Source organism: Pongo abelii, chromosome 1, assembly GCF_028885655.2.
Source record: "Pongo abelii isolate AG06213 chromosome 1, NHGRI_mPonAbe1-v2.0_pri, whole genome shotgun sequence".
Taxonomy (NCBI): domain Eukaryota; kingdom Metazoa; phylum Chordata; class Mammalia; order Primates; family Hominidae; genus Pongo; species Pongo abelii.
This window is the reverse complement of record NC_071985.2, coordinates 79,031,801-79,049,461: the sequence shown is the minus strand read 5'-3', so window position 1 is coordinate 79,049,461 and position 17,661 is coordinate 79,031,801. Positions and strand designations below refer to the sequence as shown.

The window sequence follows — 17,661 nt, the reverse complement described above, 5'->3', positions numbered from 1 at the left end:
TTTGGAAATAACGCATTGTTTATTACCAGTCTCCCATTATTTTTCATCTATTTCAATGATCTAGTTTTCCTTGACTTACTTTTGGAGATTTATATTTTTCCAGAAAATAATTTATTTCACTCAGAATTTCAAATGACTGCCATAATCACTGGGTCTCTACTAGATGGGCATATTAAAATCACCAAGAAATATTTTTTAAGTACATAAGCCAGGGTCTGCCATTGGAAAACCTACTAGGATGAAGCCCAGACATATGTAATGTATAAAAGCTGCCCGCAGAAGATCCTGCACTCATCCTTGCCTAAGAACTACTAACACAGATGTTCTTTTTAAATTTTTGATCTACTCCACACTTTCTTTCTCACTGCTCATTTTACTTGTTCTTTTTTGTATTATATTGATCAAAAATCTGTTTATCTTAATAGGATTTTTTTCCTGTGCAAAAGGTAATAGGCTTATTAATTCTATTGTTTTTTTTTGTTTCCTAATACAATGATTTCTGCCTTTATTATGTTCTTACACTAACTTTTTTTTAGCACTGTTTTATTTTTTGTGATATTGTTTCTCTTAACTTCAGGATATAAATAATTTATGTTAGCATTTCTTTTCAAGTAAAATATTTAAAGTCAAATTATGCATTTACTTCCAACTATAGTGTAAATATCTATGTTACAAATAATTTTTATTGTTTTTTATTTTGTTGTCATCCTATTGAGTGTTTGAGTTCCTCTGTGGTTTAAGATTTTGATCCACAAATTAGGGGAAATTTCTCTTAAATTTGCAAGTGCTTTATAGACTTTCTTTTTTTTATTTAAACTTTCTTTTTGGTTTCTTCTTTTATTATATCACAAATTTTTGAAGTGCTTTTTAATTGTTTTGCTTTAGAGAAGTTATTAATACTTTTTGACACGGTATCTAATTTTTGTGAAGGTTCCCTGAAAGCTTGAAAAGAAGATGTGATCTGTCCTCCTCTCTCATTCACTGTCTCTCTCACTCTCGCTCTCTTGCTCTGTTACTCCCTTTCTTTCTGTGTACCTGATCTAAGGATATTTTAAATTCTTCCAAGGAAAACATGATTTTATAAAACTGTCATTTTTTTTTTTTTTGAGATGGAGTCTTGCTCCATCACCCAGGCTAGAGTGCAGTGGCTTGATCTCGGCTCACCGCAAGCTCCGCCTCCCAGGTTCACTCCATTCTCCTGCCTCAGCCTCCCAAGTAGCTGGGACTACAGGTGCCCACCACCACGTCTTGCTAATTTTTTGTATTTTTTAGTAGAGACAGGGTTTCACCATGTTATCCAGGATGGTCTCGATCTTCTGACATCATGATCCACCCACCTCAGCCTCCCAAAGTGCTAGGCTTACAGGCATGAGCTGCTGCACCCGGCCAAAACTATCATTGTGTTTTTGAGAGATTTTAATCAGCATATTTGACTGTCAGTTATTAAATGTATGAAGGCTCATGATACTCATGTCTTCACTCTGGGTATTAGCTCTTAAAAACTAAACTTCCTCAAACTGGCCTGCAGGTTCTGTCCCACCTTCCATACTTGCCCTCAAGCCTCCCTGCTGTCCAGTCTTCTGTTCCCTCTCCCCTCCTCTCACTCATCTTTCAGGTGCTCAAACACACCCTGCTTCATATTCCTCAGGGCCTTTGCACATGGTTCACCATCCTTGAAGGTCTCCTCTCTAAACACTTCTTCTAGCTAATGCCAACTCACAAATCTAAATCTAAATATCACTCTTCATTCTAAATTGAATCTACATTACACAATGTAAATTCAATAGTCCCATAGATCAGGGGTCCCCAACTCCCTGGGCCACATACTGGTACCGGTCTATAGCCTGTTTGGAACAGGGTTGCACAGTGGGAAGTGAGCAGCATGCAAGCATTACCACCTGAGCTCTGCCTCCTGTCAGATCAGTGGCGGCATTAGATTTTCATAGTAGCACAAACCTTGCTGTGAACTGTGTATGCAAGGGATCTAGGTTGTAGGCTCTTTATGAGAATCTAAACTAATGCCTGATGATCTGAGGTAGAAGAGTTTTACACCCTCCCTCCCCAGCCATTCCTGGAAAAAAAAAAGTCTTCCAAAAACTGGTCCCTGATGCCAAAAAGTTTGGGGACTGCTGCTGTAGATGCAGATGTGTTGTGACATCTGGTAGCTTTCTTTCCTAGTACTGACTAAAATTAGAAACTCTGTCTCATTAGAATAGTACATAATATAGTATCAGTCTCTCTAGCTTGCCTGGAAGCTCCACAGGGTGGTGGGTTGCTACCGTTTTGCTCACCATTGTATCTCTATTTACTAGTGCAGTGCCTGGCCTGTAGTGGGTATCACCTCTTAGCATATGTAGACATACACTGTGAAGAAACTCACAACCTGACTACAATCAGTATGATGGGGAAATTTAAATTGGGTCACTCAGTTTCCAACAATGGAGGAAAATGTAAAATACATACACACGCACACACACACACACACACACACAGACAAAAACGAAACAAAGCATCTATTTTTCTATCCTGATTGCTATCTCTCCCCACTGCTGTGAGCACTGAAATATATGTATTTGATGTTTTAGTGAGATTTGCATTCTAGTTTTACCTATAATATCTTGATTTTTATGACAGAAATCATGCAGTTTGGCTTCTACTTTGCTTATAAACTTATTAACTATTTTCTTTCAGCTTCTGAATAACTTCTTCCAGGACCCTTTACCAGAAGAATTTTTGGTCCTCTTCACAAACTGGATCAATGATTCCAATCCTGTAGTTAGCAGACTGATCCTTCATAGAATTGTCCACATGTCACCAATTATCAATAAGGTATGTGTATGTGATTTGTGTCTGACAGCATCATTAAAATCATAATCTGAGATTTTGATGTCACTTAACATCTTCACTGACAAAGCGGTGATATTTTTCAGTCTCTATATAACTAAAACATATCAAAGCCCGCTGTTTTACTAACTAGGAAACTGAGTTGAATAGAAAGGATGTGTTAACTCCATTTAGTGGCTTTATCGCTTTTTTTTTTTTTTTTTTTTACAGAAAAATCATTCATTGCACTCAGAATGTATTTATCCTCATTGCCCTAGACTTGTCTTACATTCTAAACCATATACACATAATTTCCCCTCCAACATACACTCATGTGTACACACTAATTTCCTATCTCAGAGCACTTGCTCAAGCTTTTTCTTCTACTCATAATGTTCCTACTTTATCTATACATATTTACATTTTTCTCCTTTTTCAATGATCAGCCCAAGTCAAACTGCACTGAAAATTCTCATCTCTAGCAGCCTCATCCCTCTCAGAACCATATCAATTATGAGCACTCATATTTTATACCAGTGTCAAAGCACAGTTCTTGAACCAGCAGTATCAGCATCACCTGGAGACTTGCTAGAAATGCAAATTGTGAGGCCCCACCCCAGACCTATGGAATCAGAAATTCTGGGGTGGGCCCACCAATCTGTGTTTTAAAGGTCCTCCAGGTAACTGTTATTCAAGTTAAAGTTGAGAACAACAATCTTACAGTGTTTCCCACTGACTCACGTGAATACTTCTTACCTTCCAGGTCGACTGAATTTAAGCATGTTCCATTTTCTGTAATTCTACACTCCAAAGTATCTTGCAAAATGCTGACAGTGAAAATGTTCTATAAATCATTACTTTTATAATACATCCAATAATAAATCCTTGTTTATCTATTGAGCATAGCCTCTGAGAACTGAAGGCTATCAGTGGACACCCGTTGTGCATTTAGAATGACATAAGCCATGGTCTGTTTACTTTAAATAAATAATACAAGTTGGTGGATTTACCAGTAGTGTACATTATCTTAGTAAGCAGCAAATTATTTATTGCTTTACCCAGAGCTCTTCCCAATGTTATTAAAAACTGAAAGGAAAATTCTGTCAAGGCTTCCTAGGAGAGTGAAAGAAAAGTAGTGGAAAGTGATCTGGGTTGAGATTTCATATACTGTTGGTAAAGACACAAATGGCCTCTGGCATTGACATAGTCCTTAGCTCTATTTTTTTCTCCTTAAAGCTATTATTTTGGCAAAATAATATTCATTCATTTCCTTTAGTCTTTTTCTCCTTGCCTTTCTTTCTCTCTGGTGTCTCCTTTTCATGTTTTTCCTTGCCTTCTATTCTGTTTGGTTCTGATCTACATTGACTCCCATGACCTGCCTGAGTGTCTCAGTAGCTCTCGTGTCCAAATGGGTCACTATCATCTAATTTAGAGGTCGTTCTGCTAGTAGTATGTTAGTAAATATTCGACAGCCAGGTCTCTGAAAATAAGGCCAATTCCCTGGTGTAAAGATCCCTCTGATGGCTAATTTCAAGGTTTCAAAGGGACATCACTAACCATGGAACTGGGAAAAGATGCACAATAGCACATCATTATTTAATATTCTCACCAATCAGACACAATGCCCATGAATAACCTCAAGAGCATAGATAACAGTAAAATGTAGCGAAAGAATTAGGGAGTGATAATTTTTTACTATTATCAGTTTCTATTTAATGTTAAATTTATATAATTTAATTTTCAATAATTAATTTTCTTAGCAAAAAGTCAACATTTTTGAAAATTTGACAAGAGATTTTCGTGAGTCGGCTTCCACACACCATGATGTGCCACCCAGACTCAAGGTATCCACATAAATGTCAGCTCAAGTCTCCTGCTAGTTCCTAAATCCCACCATTTTTTTCCTTTTATATGTAGATAGAAAATGTCAGCAGTATATTAATAGCCATCCTGGATGCCTTCCTTTCCAAAGACGATACTGTTGTACTTCAGGCCTTGCTCACCCTTAGAAGGCTTTTAAATGAACTGGACAAAGTGACCTACTCTTTGGGTACCAGAATTTGTTCCAGCTACTGTCCTCTGATGGATCATGTGAGTTACACAGTTAGATATGTGAGATCATTATGTTTTGTGGTTCAGCTGAAACTCAAGTTGAGGCAGTGATGTTAGGTCACTGAATAAGTCAATAGAAGATAGTCATTTTGTAAGAAACCACCATTTCTTTTCCAGAGATAAAATATTAGTTAGGTAACTACTGGTCTTTTTTTTTTTTTTTAAGTACACTGTGAGAACCTGGGGAAAAAAAGAATAATAATCAAGGAATAGCCTCTATCCTTGGATGAAATTGTAGCTTTGTGGCTATATACTGGTTAACCCTATATCTGGACTGCCTGGGTTCAAATCACTCTTCCACCTCTTATTGGCTATGAAACACTGAGTGAGTGATTTCTTTAGTCTTTTGGTGTATTACTTTCTCCCAATCTATAAAACAGCAATAGTAACATAAACAATATTAGGTTTATTATAAGAATTAGATTTGATATTTGCCATGCCCCAAATAAATGTTTGTTATTATCATATAAAACTTGAATTTAAAAGTATTTTATCAGAAAGTTGTTCCTTCTGAAAATTCTCATTTTACTTGGTAAATGTGTTTCAGAAAAGTTGAATGAAAACTTTGGTATGCCATGGAGAATCTATGTATTTTTAAAGAACTCCACAATAAATTGTTTGTAAACCAGAGAATTATCTCACAATAAATTCTCTTGCCAAAACTTCTAAGTTTTTAATCACTTACATTTCAATGAGGAAAAGCACAGTATTATTAAATTATGAAAAAAAAAGTAGTGGCAAAAATAAATTTTATAAACACATTAGAACAGTAATAATAATAGTAGTGGCTTAAAGGGGCGGGGCCAAGACAGTCAACTAGAAGCAGCAGCATCCGGAAGCTCCCATCACAAAGATGCAAATCCCAAACAGCATGCAAATCGTGCACTGGCAACTGAGGTATCCAGGTTCTGTCATCAGAACTGACTAGGCAGCGGGCGTGACCCATGGAGAGGAAGGCAGAGCAGTGTGGTGTGGAGGCCTACCTGAGAGCCACATGGGCCAGGGGAGCCCCCGCCCCCAGCCAAGGGAGGCAGTGAGTGAGCGTGCCATCCAGCCTGAGAAAACGTGTTTTTTCCACGAAAATCCCACTCGTGAGCCCACGCCACAAGGACCTAGGGTCCCAAACATGGAGCTGCACAGATTCTCAACAGCCACTAAGCTAGAATCTGTTTAAGACTGCTGAACTCCTGGGGGAGGGGTGACTGGCACAACAGCTATGGCTGCCTGCTGTCTAAGCCCTTTAAACTCCTTGGGGGAGGGGTGACAGCTGGCACTCAGACTGATAGCCACCTAACACACTAAGCCCCCAGGGTGGGGGAAGGGCAGCAGCCATCTCTATAGCTCCAGGCTATGCTTTTTCCCTGCTGGAGCCAGTGAGACTGTGTGGCTTGATCCCAAGTGGTATCCCCCACAGCCTAACACATCAGCTATGGCAGAATGTTGACGAGTGCCTCTTCAGGCTTGACCTGGACCCATCCCTCCTCGCTGGGATCTTCCTGCAGGAAGTCTGACTACTCCAGCCAGGGTCTCAGGGACAGAACTCTGATCTCCTTAGGCCTGAACCCCTAGTGGGAGGGGTGGCCACAGTCTCTGCACACCAGCAGACATAGTCTTTCCTCCTACTAGTTTGGAGGAAGCAGGGCAGACCAGACAAGTGGGCTTTCCCCCCAGCAAAGCACACCCCCTCCACCAAGGGACAGCCAAAGTGCTTTGTTAAGTGGGTCCTGCTCCCCATAAAACCCAGCCAGTTGAGACCCTCCAAAAGGGGTCATCAGAAACCCTATACAGGAGCGATCCCACAGGCATCAGGTTGGTGCCCCTCAAGATCCCAGAGGAAGGAGCAGGCACCCATCTTTGCTGTTCTCCAGATTCCTCGAGTGACATCTCCAGACATGGGAGCAAATCAGATGAATAGGGCCTAAAGTGAGCCCCCAGAAAACTGCGGCAACCCTACAGAAGAGGGACCTGACCATTGCAAGAGAAACAAAGGAACAGAAAACAACAACAGCACCAACAAAAAAAAGTCCCCACAAAAACCCTATTCAAATGTCAGCAGCCTCAAAGATCAATACTAGACAAACTCATGAAGATGAGAAAAAAATCAACAAAACAACGCTGAAGGCCCAAAAGGCCAGAGTGCCTCTTCTCCTTCAAATGGCCACAGCACCTCCTCCAGCAACGACGCAGAACAGGACGGAGGATGAGATGGACGAATTGACAGAAGTAGGCTTCAGAAGGTGGGTAATAACAAACTCCTCTGAGCTAAAGGAGCACGTTCTAACCCAATGCAAAGAAGCTAAGAAGCTAGATAAAAGGTTAGAGGAGCTGCTAACTAGAATAACCAGTTTAGAGAGGAAAATGAATGATCTGATGGAGCGGAAAAACAGCACAAGAACTTTATGAAGCATACACAAGTATCAATAGCTGAATCGATGAAGCAGAAGAAACGATATCAGAGTTTGAAGACTATCTTGCTGAAATCAGGCATGCAGACAATATTAGAGAAAAAAAGAATAAAAAGGAATGAGCAAAATCTCTGAGAAATAGGGGACAGATCAACAAGACAGAAAATTAACAGGATATTGAGGACTTAAACTCAGCTATGGATCAAGTGGACCCAATAGACATATACAGAACTCTCCAACCCAAATCAACAGAATATACATTCTTCTCAGTGCCACATGGCACTGATTCTAAAATAGACCACATAATTGGAGGTAAAACACTCCTCAGCAAATTCAAAAGAACTGAAATCATAATACAGTCTCTAAAAACACAGTGCAATCACATTAGAACTCAGGATTAAGAAACTCACTCAAAAGCCCATAATTACATGGAAATTGAACAACCTGCTCCTGAATGACTCCTGGGTAAATAATGAAATTAAGGCAGAAATCAAGAAGTCTTTTGAAACCAATAAGAACAAAGAGACTGTGTACCAGAATCTGTGGGACACAGCTACAGCGGTGTTGAGAGGCAAATTTATGGCACTAAATGCCCTTGTCATAAAGCTAGAAATATCGGCCAGGAGCAGTGGCTGATGCCTGTAACCCCAGCACTTTGGAAGGCTGAGGTGGGTGGATCACGAGATCAAGAGTCCAAGACCAGCATGGCCAAGATGGTGAAACCCTGTCTCTACTAAAAATACAAAAATTAGCCTGCCGTGGTGGCACATGCCTGTAATCCCAGCTACTCGGAAGGCTGAGGCAGAGAATTGCTTAAACCTAGGAGGCGGAGGCTGCAGTCAGCCGAGATCACACCACTGCACTCCAGCTTGGGCGACAGAACAAGACTCCATCAAAAAAAAAAAAAAAAAAAATGCTAGAAATATCTCAAATCGGCACCCTAACATCACAATTAAAAGAGCTAGAGAAGCAAGAACAAACAAATTCAAAAGCTAGCAGAAAACAAGAAATAACTAAAATCAGAGCAGAACTGAAGGAAGTAAAGACACAAAAAACTCTTCAAAAAATCAATGAATCCAAGAGCTGGTTTGTTGAAAAAATTAACAAAATAGATAGACCACTAGGCTAGACTAATATAGAAAAAAAGAATGAAGAATTAAATAGACACAATAAAAAATGATAAGGGGGAAATCACCACTGACCCCCCAGCACTGCAAACTGCCATCAGAGAACACTATAAACATCTATACACAAATAAACGGTAAAATCAAGAAGAAATGAGTAAATTCCTCGACACATGCACACTCCCAAGACAAAGCCAGGAAGAAGTTGAATCCCTGAATAGACGAATAACAAGTTCTGAAATTGTGGCTGTAATTAATAGCCTACTGATAAAAAACAGCTCAGGACCAGGATTTCACAGCCAAATTCTACTAGACATACAAAGAGGAGCTGGTACCATTCCTTCTGAAATTATTCCAAACAATTGAAAAGGAAGGACTTCTCCCTCATTCATTTTAGGAGTCCAGCATCATTCTGATTCCAAAACCTGGCAGAGGCACAACAAAAAAGGAAACTTCAGGGCAATATCCCTGATGAACATTGATGTGAAAATCCTCAATAAAATACTTGCAAAAAAATCCAGCAGCACATTCAAAAACTTATCCACCATGATCAGGTCAGCTTCATCCCTGGGATGCAAGCCTGGTTCAACATATACAAATCAACAAATGTAATCCATCACATAAACAGAACCAATGACAAAAACCACATGATCATCTCAATAGATGCCGAAAAGGCCTTCGATAAAATTCAACATTCCTTCATGTTAAAAACTCTCAGTAAACCTGGTATTGTTGGAACATATTTCAAAATAATAAGAGCTATTTATGACAAACACACAGCCAATATCATATTGAATGGGCAAAAGCTGGAAGCACTCCCTTTGAAAACCAGCACAAGACAAGGATGCCCTCTCTCACCACTCCTATGCATCACACTATTGGAAGTTCTGTTCAGGGCAATCAGGCAAGGGAAAAAAGTAAAGGGTACTCACATAGGAAGAGAGGAAGTCAAATTGTCTCTGTTTGTGGACATGATTCTATATTTAGGAAACCCCATCACCTCAGCCCCAAAACTCCTTAAGCTGATAAGCAACTTCACAAAGTCTCAGGATACAAAATCAATGTGCAAAAATCACAAGCATTTCTATGCACCAACAATAGACAAGCAGAGAGCCAAATCATGAATGAACACTCATTCACAATTGCTACAAACAGAATAAAATACCTAGGAATACAGCTAACAAGGGATGTGAAGGACCTCTTCAAGGAGAACTACAAACCACTGCTCAAGGAAATCAGAGAGGACACAAACAAATGGAAAAACATTCCATCCTCATGGATGAAAAGAATCAATATCATTAAAATGGCCATACTGCCCAAGTAATTTATAGATTCAGTGCTATTCTCATCAAACTACCATTGACAGTCTTCATAGAATCAGAAAAAACTATTTTAAATTCCATATGAAAGCAAAAAAGAGCCCATATAGCCAAGACAATCCTAAGCACAAAGAACAAAGCTGAAGACATCATGGTACCTGACTTCAAACTATACCACAAGGCTACAGTATCCAAAACAACATGGTACTGGTACCAAAACAGGTATATAGACCAACAAAACAGAACAGAGATCTCAGAAATAACACCACACATCTACAATCATCTGATCTTCAACAATCCTGCCAAAAGCAAGCGATAGGGAAAAGATTCCCTATTTAATAAATGGTCTGAGAAAACTGGCTAGCCATATGCAGAAAACTGAAACTGGACCTCTCCTTACACATTATACAAAACTTAACTCAACATGGTTTAAAGACTTAAATGTAAGACCCCAAACCATAAAAACCCTTGAAGAAAACCTAGGCAATAGCATTCAGGACATACGCATGGGCAAAGACTTCATTACAAAAACACCAAAAGCAATTGCAACAAAAGCAAAATTGACAAATAGGATCTAATTAAATTAAACAGCTTCTGCACAGCAAAAGAAACTATTATCAGGGTGAATAGGCAATCTACAGAATGGGAGAAAATTTTTGCAATCTACCCATCTGACAAAGATCTAATATCCACAATCTACAAGATACTTAAATTTACAAGAAAAAAAAAAAAAAAGACCCCATCAAAAAGTGGGCCAAGCATATGAACAGACACTTCTCAACAGAAAACATTTACATGGCCAACAAACATATGAAAAAAAGTTCAACATCACTGATTAGAGAAATGCAAATCAAAACCACAATGAGATACCATCTCATACCAGTCAGAATGGTGATTATTAAAAAGTCAAAAAATAATAGATGCTGGCAAGGCTGTGGAGAAATAGGAATGCTTTTACACTGTTTGTGGGAATGTAAATTAGTTCAACCATTGTGGAATACAGTATGGTGATTCCTCAAGGATCTAGAACCAGAAATACCATCTGACCCAGCAATCCCATTACTGGGTATATACCCAAAGGATTATAAATCGTTCTGCTTTAAAGACACATGCACATGTATGTTTATTGCAGCACTACTTACAGTAGCAAAGTCATGGAACCAACCCAAATGCCCAACAATGTTAGACTGGATAAAGAAAATGGACTACTATGCAGCCATAAAAAGGAATGAAGATTATGTGCTTTGCAGGGACATGGATGAAGCTGGAAGCCGTCATTCTCAGCAAACTAACACAGGAACGGAAAATGAAATACCACATGTTCTCACTCATAAGTGGGAGTTGAACAGTGAAAACACATGGACACAAGGAGGGGAACAACACACACCAGGGCCACTTAGGGGGGTGAGTGGCAAGGGGAGGGAGAACATTAGGAGAAATAGCTAATGCATGTGGGGCTTAAAATCTAGATGATGGGGTGATAGGTGCAGCAAACCAGCATGGCACACGTAGACCTTTGTAACAAACCTAAACTTTCTGCACTTGTATCCCAGAACTTAAAGTTAAAAAAAAAGAAAAAAGTGGCTTAATTTATTGAACACTTAATATATACCAGGGGCTTTTCTAAAGGATTTACTTGAGCTATTTTACATAAATCTCTAAGCAACTGTATTACTATTATCGAATTTTCATGTAAAGAAACTAAGACAAAGAGAAGGCAATGTTTGGCCAAGGTCATGTATGTGATAAAGTAGTCAGAATGCTCATATAAAAAAAAATCAATATGAGATTATAAACATTTCCTTAAAACCAGAAGGTGATATTATATTTTTAAAATTTGGGCCAAGTGCAGTGGCTCACGCCTGTAATCCCAACACTTTTCAAGACTGACATGGGAGGATTGCTTGAGCCCAAGAATTTCAGACCAGCAGGAGGGTTGTTGGAGCCCAGGAGTTAGAAGCTGCAGTGAGCTATGATCCTGCCCCTGCACTCTAGCCTGGGCAACAGAGTGAGACCCTGTCTCTAATAAAATATAAATAAATAAAAAAATTTAAAAATTGACCTCTTCTGACTTGCAATTTTTCCTTTATATAATCATTTTTATCCAATTACCTTCCTGTTTGGCATAAGTAGCCTTTGAAAACCTGGTTGTATGCCAGTATGCAGACAGCTTCCATTGTTACTTAGTGGCAAGTCAGCAAAGTCCTCCAGCCTTTGAACACAGCATGGTTACATTATTATAAGTATCCTTACAAAAATTATCTTCAAGTTATACATACTATTTCAGTTTATACTTTTAGGATGTTATTAAATACTAATCATCTTCCTAAATTTAAGAAACTCATTTTTCACAGTTTTTTTAATGCAATCTGAATTATGGTAAGTAAATTTTTTTACTAGTCTATATATTTTGTTCAGCTTTATTAAGGCATAATTAATAAATTAAAATGGTATATATTTACAGAATACAATATGTTTTGATATATGTATACATTGTGAAATGATTAAATCAAACAAAATTAACATAGCCATTACCTCACATATCTTTTTCTTGTGTGTGGTGAGAACATTTGAGATCTAATCTCTTTGCAATTTTTAAGTATACATTACTAACTATACTCTAATGTAACTAGACTTACATTAGATCTCTAGAATTTATTCATCCAGTCTAAAAGAAACTTTGTATCCTTTAACCAACATCTCCCCCAGTGCCTCCCACCACCCTTCAGCTGCTGGCAACCTAGGCCCACTCTCCTCTTCTATGAGTTCAACCTTTTAATATTCCACATATAAGTGAGATCATGCAATATTTGTCTTTCTGTCCCTGACTGATTTCAAATAGCATGATGTCCTCCAAGTTCATCCATGTCATACATGACAGGATTTTATTCTTTTTTAAGGCTGAAAAGTATTTCAATTATTCCATTGATGGACACTTAGGTTAATTCCATATCTTGGCTATTGTGAATAATAGGTAAGCAAATATTATTTTAAAGTTAAAAGATGCCCTAACTACTTTAACCCAAGGTGAATTTTTTCTAAAAATAAATAAAATTTCATATAGTGTATGTATATATACACATATACATATATAGTATATTTATACGGTGTGTGTGTGTGTGTGTGTGTGTGTGTGTGTGTAGATTACTGATTGAAGAAAAAAGCCCTAATATTATCCTCAAATAAGGCTTTTGTCTTTTACAGATTAATGGAGGCATTCGAAGTATGGCAATTCAACACTTTGGTCAATTAGTTAGAGATATGGGACAGTACACATGGATGGTGAATGATGTGGTTCTAGAAGGCTTGGTGCCCCTAATCCTATTTTTGGAGGATGATGATAAAAGAGTAGCTGAAGTAAGTCATTTGATCTTCTTTTTCATAAATTTACCAAGAATTATAATGTTTTATCTAACAACAGATGAACAGATCTTCACTGGCCTTTTTCTGTCTCACAGGCATGTAAATATACATTAAAAATCTGTACCTCACAATTAAAGTGGTCAACATCACGTTTTCTCAAAGATGAAAATTACAGTTTTGAGATGGTGGTGCTCAATATCTGTAACAATCTTGTAAGTGGCCCTTCCATTTTTACTACTATAAGAGTTGTAGACAAAACTTACAGGATATCCAAAGTGATAAAAACTGTAATGGGGATAAGAGTGGATCTTGGAGGAAAAAAAATGGAAGAAAATATTTTAAATAAGTGATTATAGCTGGAGCTTGAGCCGAGAGGAATTTGAATTTTCTACTTCCTATTTCTCAACACTGATCATCCATCTTATCTTATTCCTCCAGCCCATCCATTTTGAGCTATGGGTGGGTATTAAGGTAGGAAGAACATCCCAGATCACAAAAAAGAAAACTAGAATTACTTTGCCACTGCCTCTTGAGCTAGTCTTCTGAAACCCAGCATGAACAGCAATGATAGACAAGTGGGGATGGATGAATGTTAATCAAAGAATGTAAAAAGAGAATTGAGTTTGGGAACAAGAGTATAGTTCACACAAAAACATCCCCAACTTCTAATTTGGTCCTGATTTGGTATGTTGAAGCCTTTCTGGAGGGAGCAAATGTTCCATTTCAGCAATTGAGAGAGGTGCTTTTTTCCCTTTTTATTCTCAGATTATTTCTCATAGGAACCACATTACAGATTTGACATCTGATACCTTAGGATTCCTGTGGAGCTCCAGAACATATCTTAAGAGGGCATCGGTTATTTTGATAGGTAAATATAATTCAGTTCTCAATCCCTAACTTGTCTTAAATGGTATAGAATGGAGAAGAAGCTAAAAGTCTTTCTTACATTTTTTTTAATGTCTCTGTTTATGAGGGACAGCACCTGTGACAGTGATGAATAGAGGTTGATACGTGTGATGAGAATAGAGTTCTATTTTATAATACACAGAGAATATAGCTGTATGGTTCATTATTATGCAAAGTGTGTTCAGCAAAATGGATTTCAAAACTTAAGACGGTGACATATCATTGTTCATTATTCTCCTTCACCACTTAAAAATTACTGCCTAAAGAATAAGAATAATTTAAAAATATATAAAAACATCATCTTCGACCAAACTTGGACATCTGTAACCACAAACTACAATAGATGAGGAAGAACTACCAAACCCACTAAAGTTTTAAAAAAGTGGAAACAGGCAGGGGCAACCCAGGAAGACTCTAAGACTAGACAAGTTTTTTATATCAGACAAATCTGACCAAACAGTTTTTCTGTACTAGCTCTCACTGTGAAAATAAAAATTAATTATTCTTTATTTTGGAATTCCCAGCTTAGTAGTGAGTCTCCAACTTGGCAGTAGGATCTTCCCTTGACCCCAATTAGCATCATGGAGTAACAGGAGCAGCAAAGAATGAGGAAATACATGGTCACATCATACATATAGAGAGGAGGCTCTCGGTCAGGGTAGATGACAAAATGAATTATGATCACCACTAAAGCCCATGATCTGTGTTAATCAGAGAGGAGGGGCAGAACACACACAGACACAGGCACATGTGCACGCACACACACACACACACACACAAAGAAAAATCCTATGTTATCATAACTTTCTTTTTTTGACAGAATCTTGCTCTGTCACCTAGTCCCCAGAGTGCAGTGGCACAATCTTGGCTCACTGCAACCTCCACCTCCCAGGTTCAAGCGACTCTCCTGCTTCAGCCTCTAGAGTAGCTGGGATTATAGGCATGAGCCACCACGCCTGGCTAATTTTTGTATTTTTAGTAGAGATGGAGTTTCACTATGTTTGCCAGGCTGGTCTTGAACTCCTGACCTAAAGTGATCTGCCTGCCTCAGCCTCCCAAAGTGCTAAAATTACAGGCATGAGCCACCATGCTCAGCCAATAGTAACTTTATTTCAAACCAGAAATAATCCCTGCTATCCCAAATTCTACCTTGGAAGTTCCCACAAATAAACCTCTGTATATAACTATTGCAAGATTGGTAAATAAGTAATTTTAAAAAAGAAACAGCATTATCTTTCTACAGAGGTACTTCAAGGGAAAAAAGAGACAAAAGAATGAAGAAAAACAAACCTTAGAAAATATGTCTATAGAGCAGTTGAAAGTTATGATAAATATTTCCATGAATCCAAAACATTTTAAAATGAAGATCTAAAGTATAGACACAAGCATACAGGGAATCTGGGATGGGATAATGGGAGCATATGAAAAATAAGCTTTCAAAGTACAAGGGGGAAAAAGTAAGAAAAAACATATATCACCAAAAATGAAAATTAAATTACAACCAGCAAAAGAGAAAATATTTGTTGAGAACTCAGTAAGGGACAAGGAGTACAGGGTTGAGAAATGTTAGCAAAATCAAACAAAAACCATCAATGAAAAATTCTTTTTATTCTTTCTTCCAAAAAAAATGGAATACATGTGCAGAACGTGCAGGTTTGTTACATAGCTATACATGTGCCATGGTGGTTCGCTGCCCCTATTGACTGGCCCTCTAAGTTCCCTCCCCTCAACCCCCACCTCCCAACAGGCTCTGGTGTATGTTGTTCCCCTCCCTTTGTCCATGTGTTCTCGTTGTTCAACTCCCACTTATGAGTGAGAACATGTGGTATTTCGTTTTCTGTTCCTGTATTAGTTTGCTGAGAATGATGGCTTCCAGCTTCATCCATGTCCCTGCAAAGAACATAATCTCATTCCTTTTTATGGCTGCATAATATTCCGTGTTGTATATATACCACATTTTCTTTATCCAGTCTATCTTTGATGGGCATGTGGGTTGGTTCCATGTCTTTGCCATTTTAAATAGTGCTGCAATAAACATACATGTGCACTTGTCTTTATAGTAAAATGATTTGTATTCCTTTGGGTATATACATAGTAATGGGATTGCTGGGTCAAATGGTATTTCTGGTCCTAGATCCTTGAGGAATTGTCATACTGTATTCCACGATGGTTGAACTAATTTACGTTCCCACCAACAGTGTAAAAGCATTTCTATTTCTCCACAGCCTTGCCACCATCTATTGTTTCTTGACTTTTTAATAATCGCCATTCTGACTGGTGTGAGATGGTATCTCATTGTAGTTTTGATTTGCATTTCTTTAATGATCAGTGATGTTGAGCTTTTTTTCATATGTTTGTTGGCCATGTAAATGTCTTCTTTTCAGAAGTGTCTATTCATATCCTTTGCCCACTTTTTGAGGGGGTTGTTTTTTGTTGTTAAGTTACTTATAGATTCTGGATATTAGACCTTTGTCAGATGGGTAGATTGCAAAATTTTTCTCCCATTCTGTAGGTTGCCTGTTCAGTCTCATAGTTTCTTTTGCTGTGCAGAAGCTGTTTAATTTAATTAGATCCTATTTGTCAATTTTGGCTTTTGTTGCAATTGCTTTTGGTGTTTTTGTCATGAAATCTTTGCCCATGCCTATGTCCTGAATGGTATTGCCTAGGTTTTCTTCTAGGGTTTTTAGGGTTTGGGGTTTTACATTAAGTCTTTAAGCCTTGTTAATTTTTGTATAAGATGTAAGGAAAGCATCTAGTTTCAGTTTCCTGCATATGGCTAGCCAGTTTTCGCAGCACCATATACTGAATAGGATATCCTTTCCCCATTGCTTGTTTTTAGCAGGTTTGTCGAAAATCAGATGATTGTAGATGTGTGGTGTTATTTCTGAGGTCTCTGTTCTGTTCCATTTGTCTGTGTATCTGCTTTGGTACCAGTACCATGTTGTTTTGGTTACTGTGGCCTTGTAGTATAGTTTGAAGCCAGGTACCAGAATGCCTCCAGCTTTGTTCTTTCTGCTTAGGATTGTCTTGGCTATATGGGGTCTTCTTTCATTACATGTGAAATCCAAAATAGTTTTTCCTAATTCTGTGAAGAATATCAATGGTAGTTTGATGGGAATAGTACTGAATCTATAAATTAACTTGGGCAGTATGGCCATTTTCACAATATTGATTCTTCCTATCCATGAGGATGGAATGTCTTTCCATTTGTTTGTGTCCTCTCTGATTTCTTTGAGCAGTGGTTTGTAGTTCTCCTTAAAGAGGTCCTTCACATTTCTTGTTAGCTGTATTCCTAGATTTTATTTTCTTTGTAGCGATTATGAATGGGAGTTCACTCCTGATTTGGCTCTCTGTGTGTCTATCATTGGTGTAAATGAACGCTCGTAATTTTTGCACATTGATTGTGTATCCTGAGACTTTGTTGAAGGTGCAAAGTCTTAGACTTTGCTGAAGTTTAAGGAGTTTTTGGGCTGAGGTGACGGAGTTTTCTAAATATAGAATCATGCAGTCTGCAGGGACAATTTGACTTCCTCTCTTCCTATTTGAATACTCTTTATTTTTTTCTCTTGCCCGATTGCCCTGGCCAGAACTTTCAATACTATGTTGAAT

The 17,661-nt window shown here is 38.1% G+C and overlaps 1 protein-coding gene across 2 annotated transcripts in view; it reads left to right on the top strand.

Annotated features, from left to right (window-relative positions):
- Nucleotides 1-17,661, top strand: part of MROH9 (maestro heat like repeat family member 9) — a 117,508-nt gene that overhangs the window by 81,857 nt on the left and 17,990 nt on the right. For both annotated transcript variants that reach the window (XM_024232369.3, XM_063726495.1), the window contains 5 exons: nt 2,692-2,829; nt 4,741-4,914; nt 12,988-13,140; nt 13,242-13,358; nt 13,912-14,014. In XM_024232369.3, the coding sequence (XP_024088137.3) occupies nt 2,692-2,829; nt 4,741-4,914; nt 12,988-13,140; nt 13,242-13,358; nt 13,912-14,014 (685 nt within the window). The remainder of the gene's footprint in view (nt 1-2,691; nt 2,830-4,740; nt 4,915-12,987; nt 13,141-13,241; nt 13,359-13,911; nt 14,015-17,661) is intronic.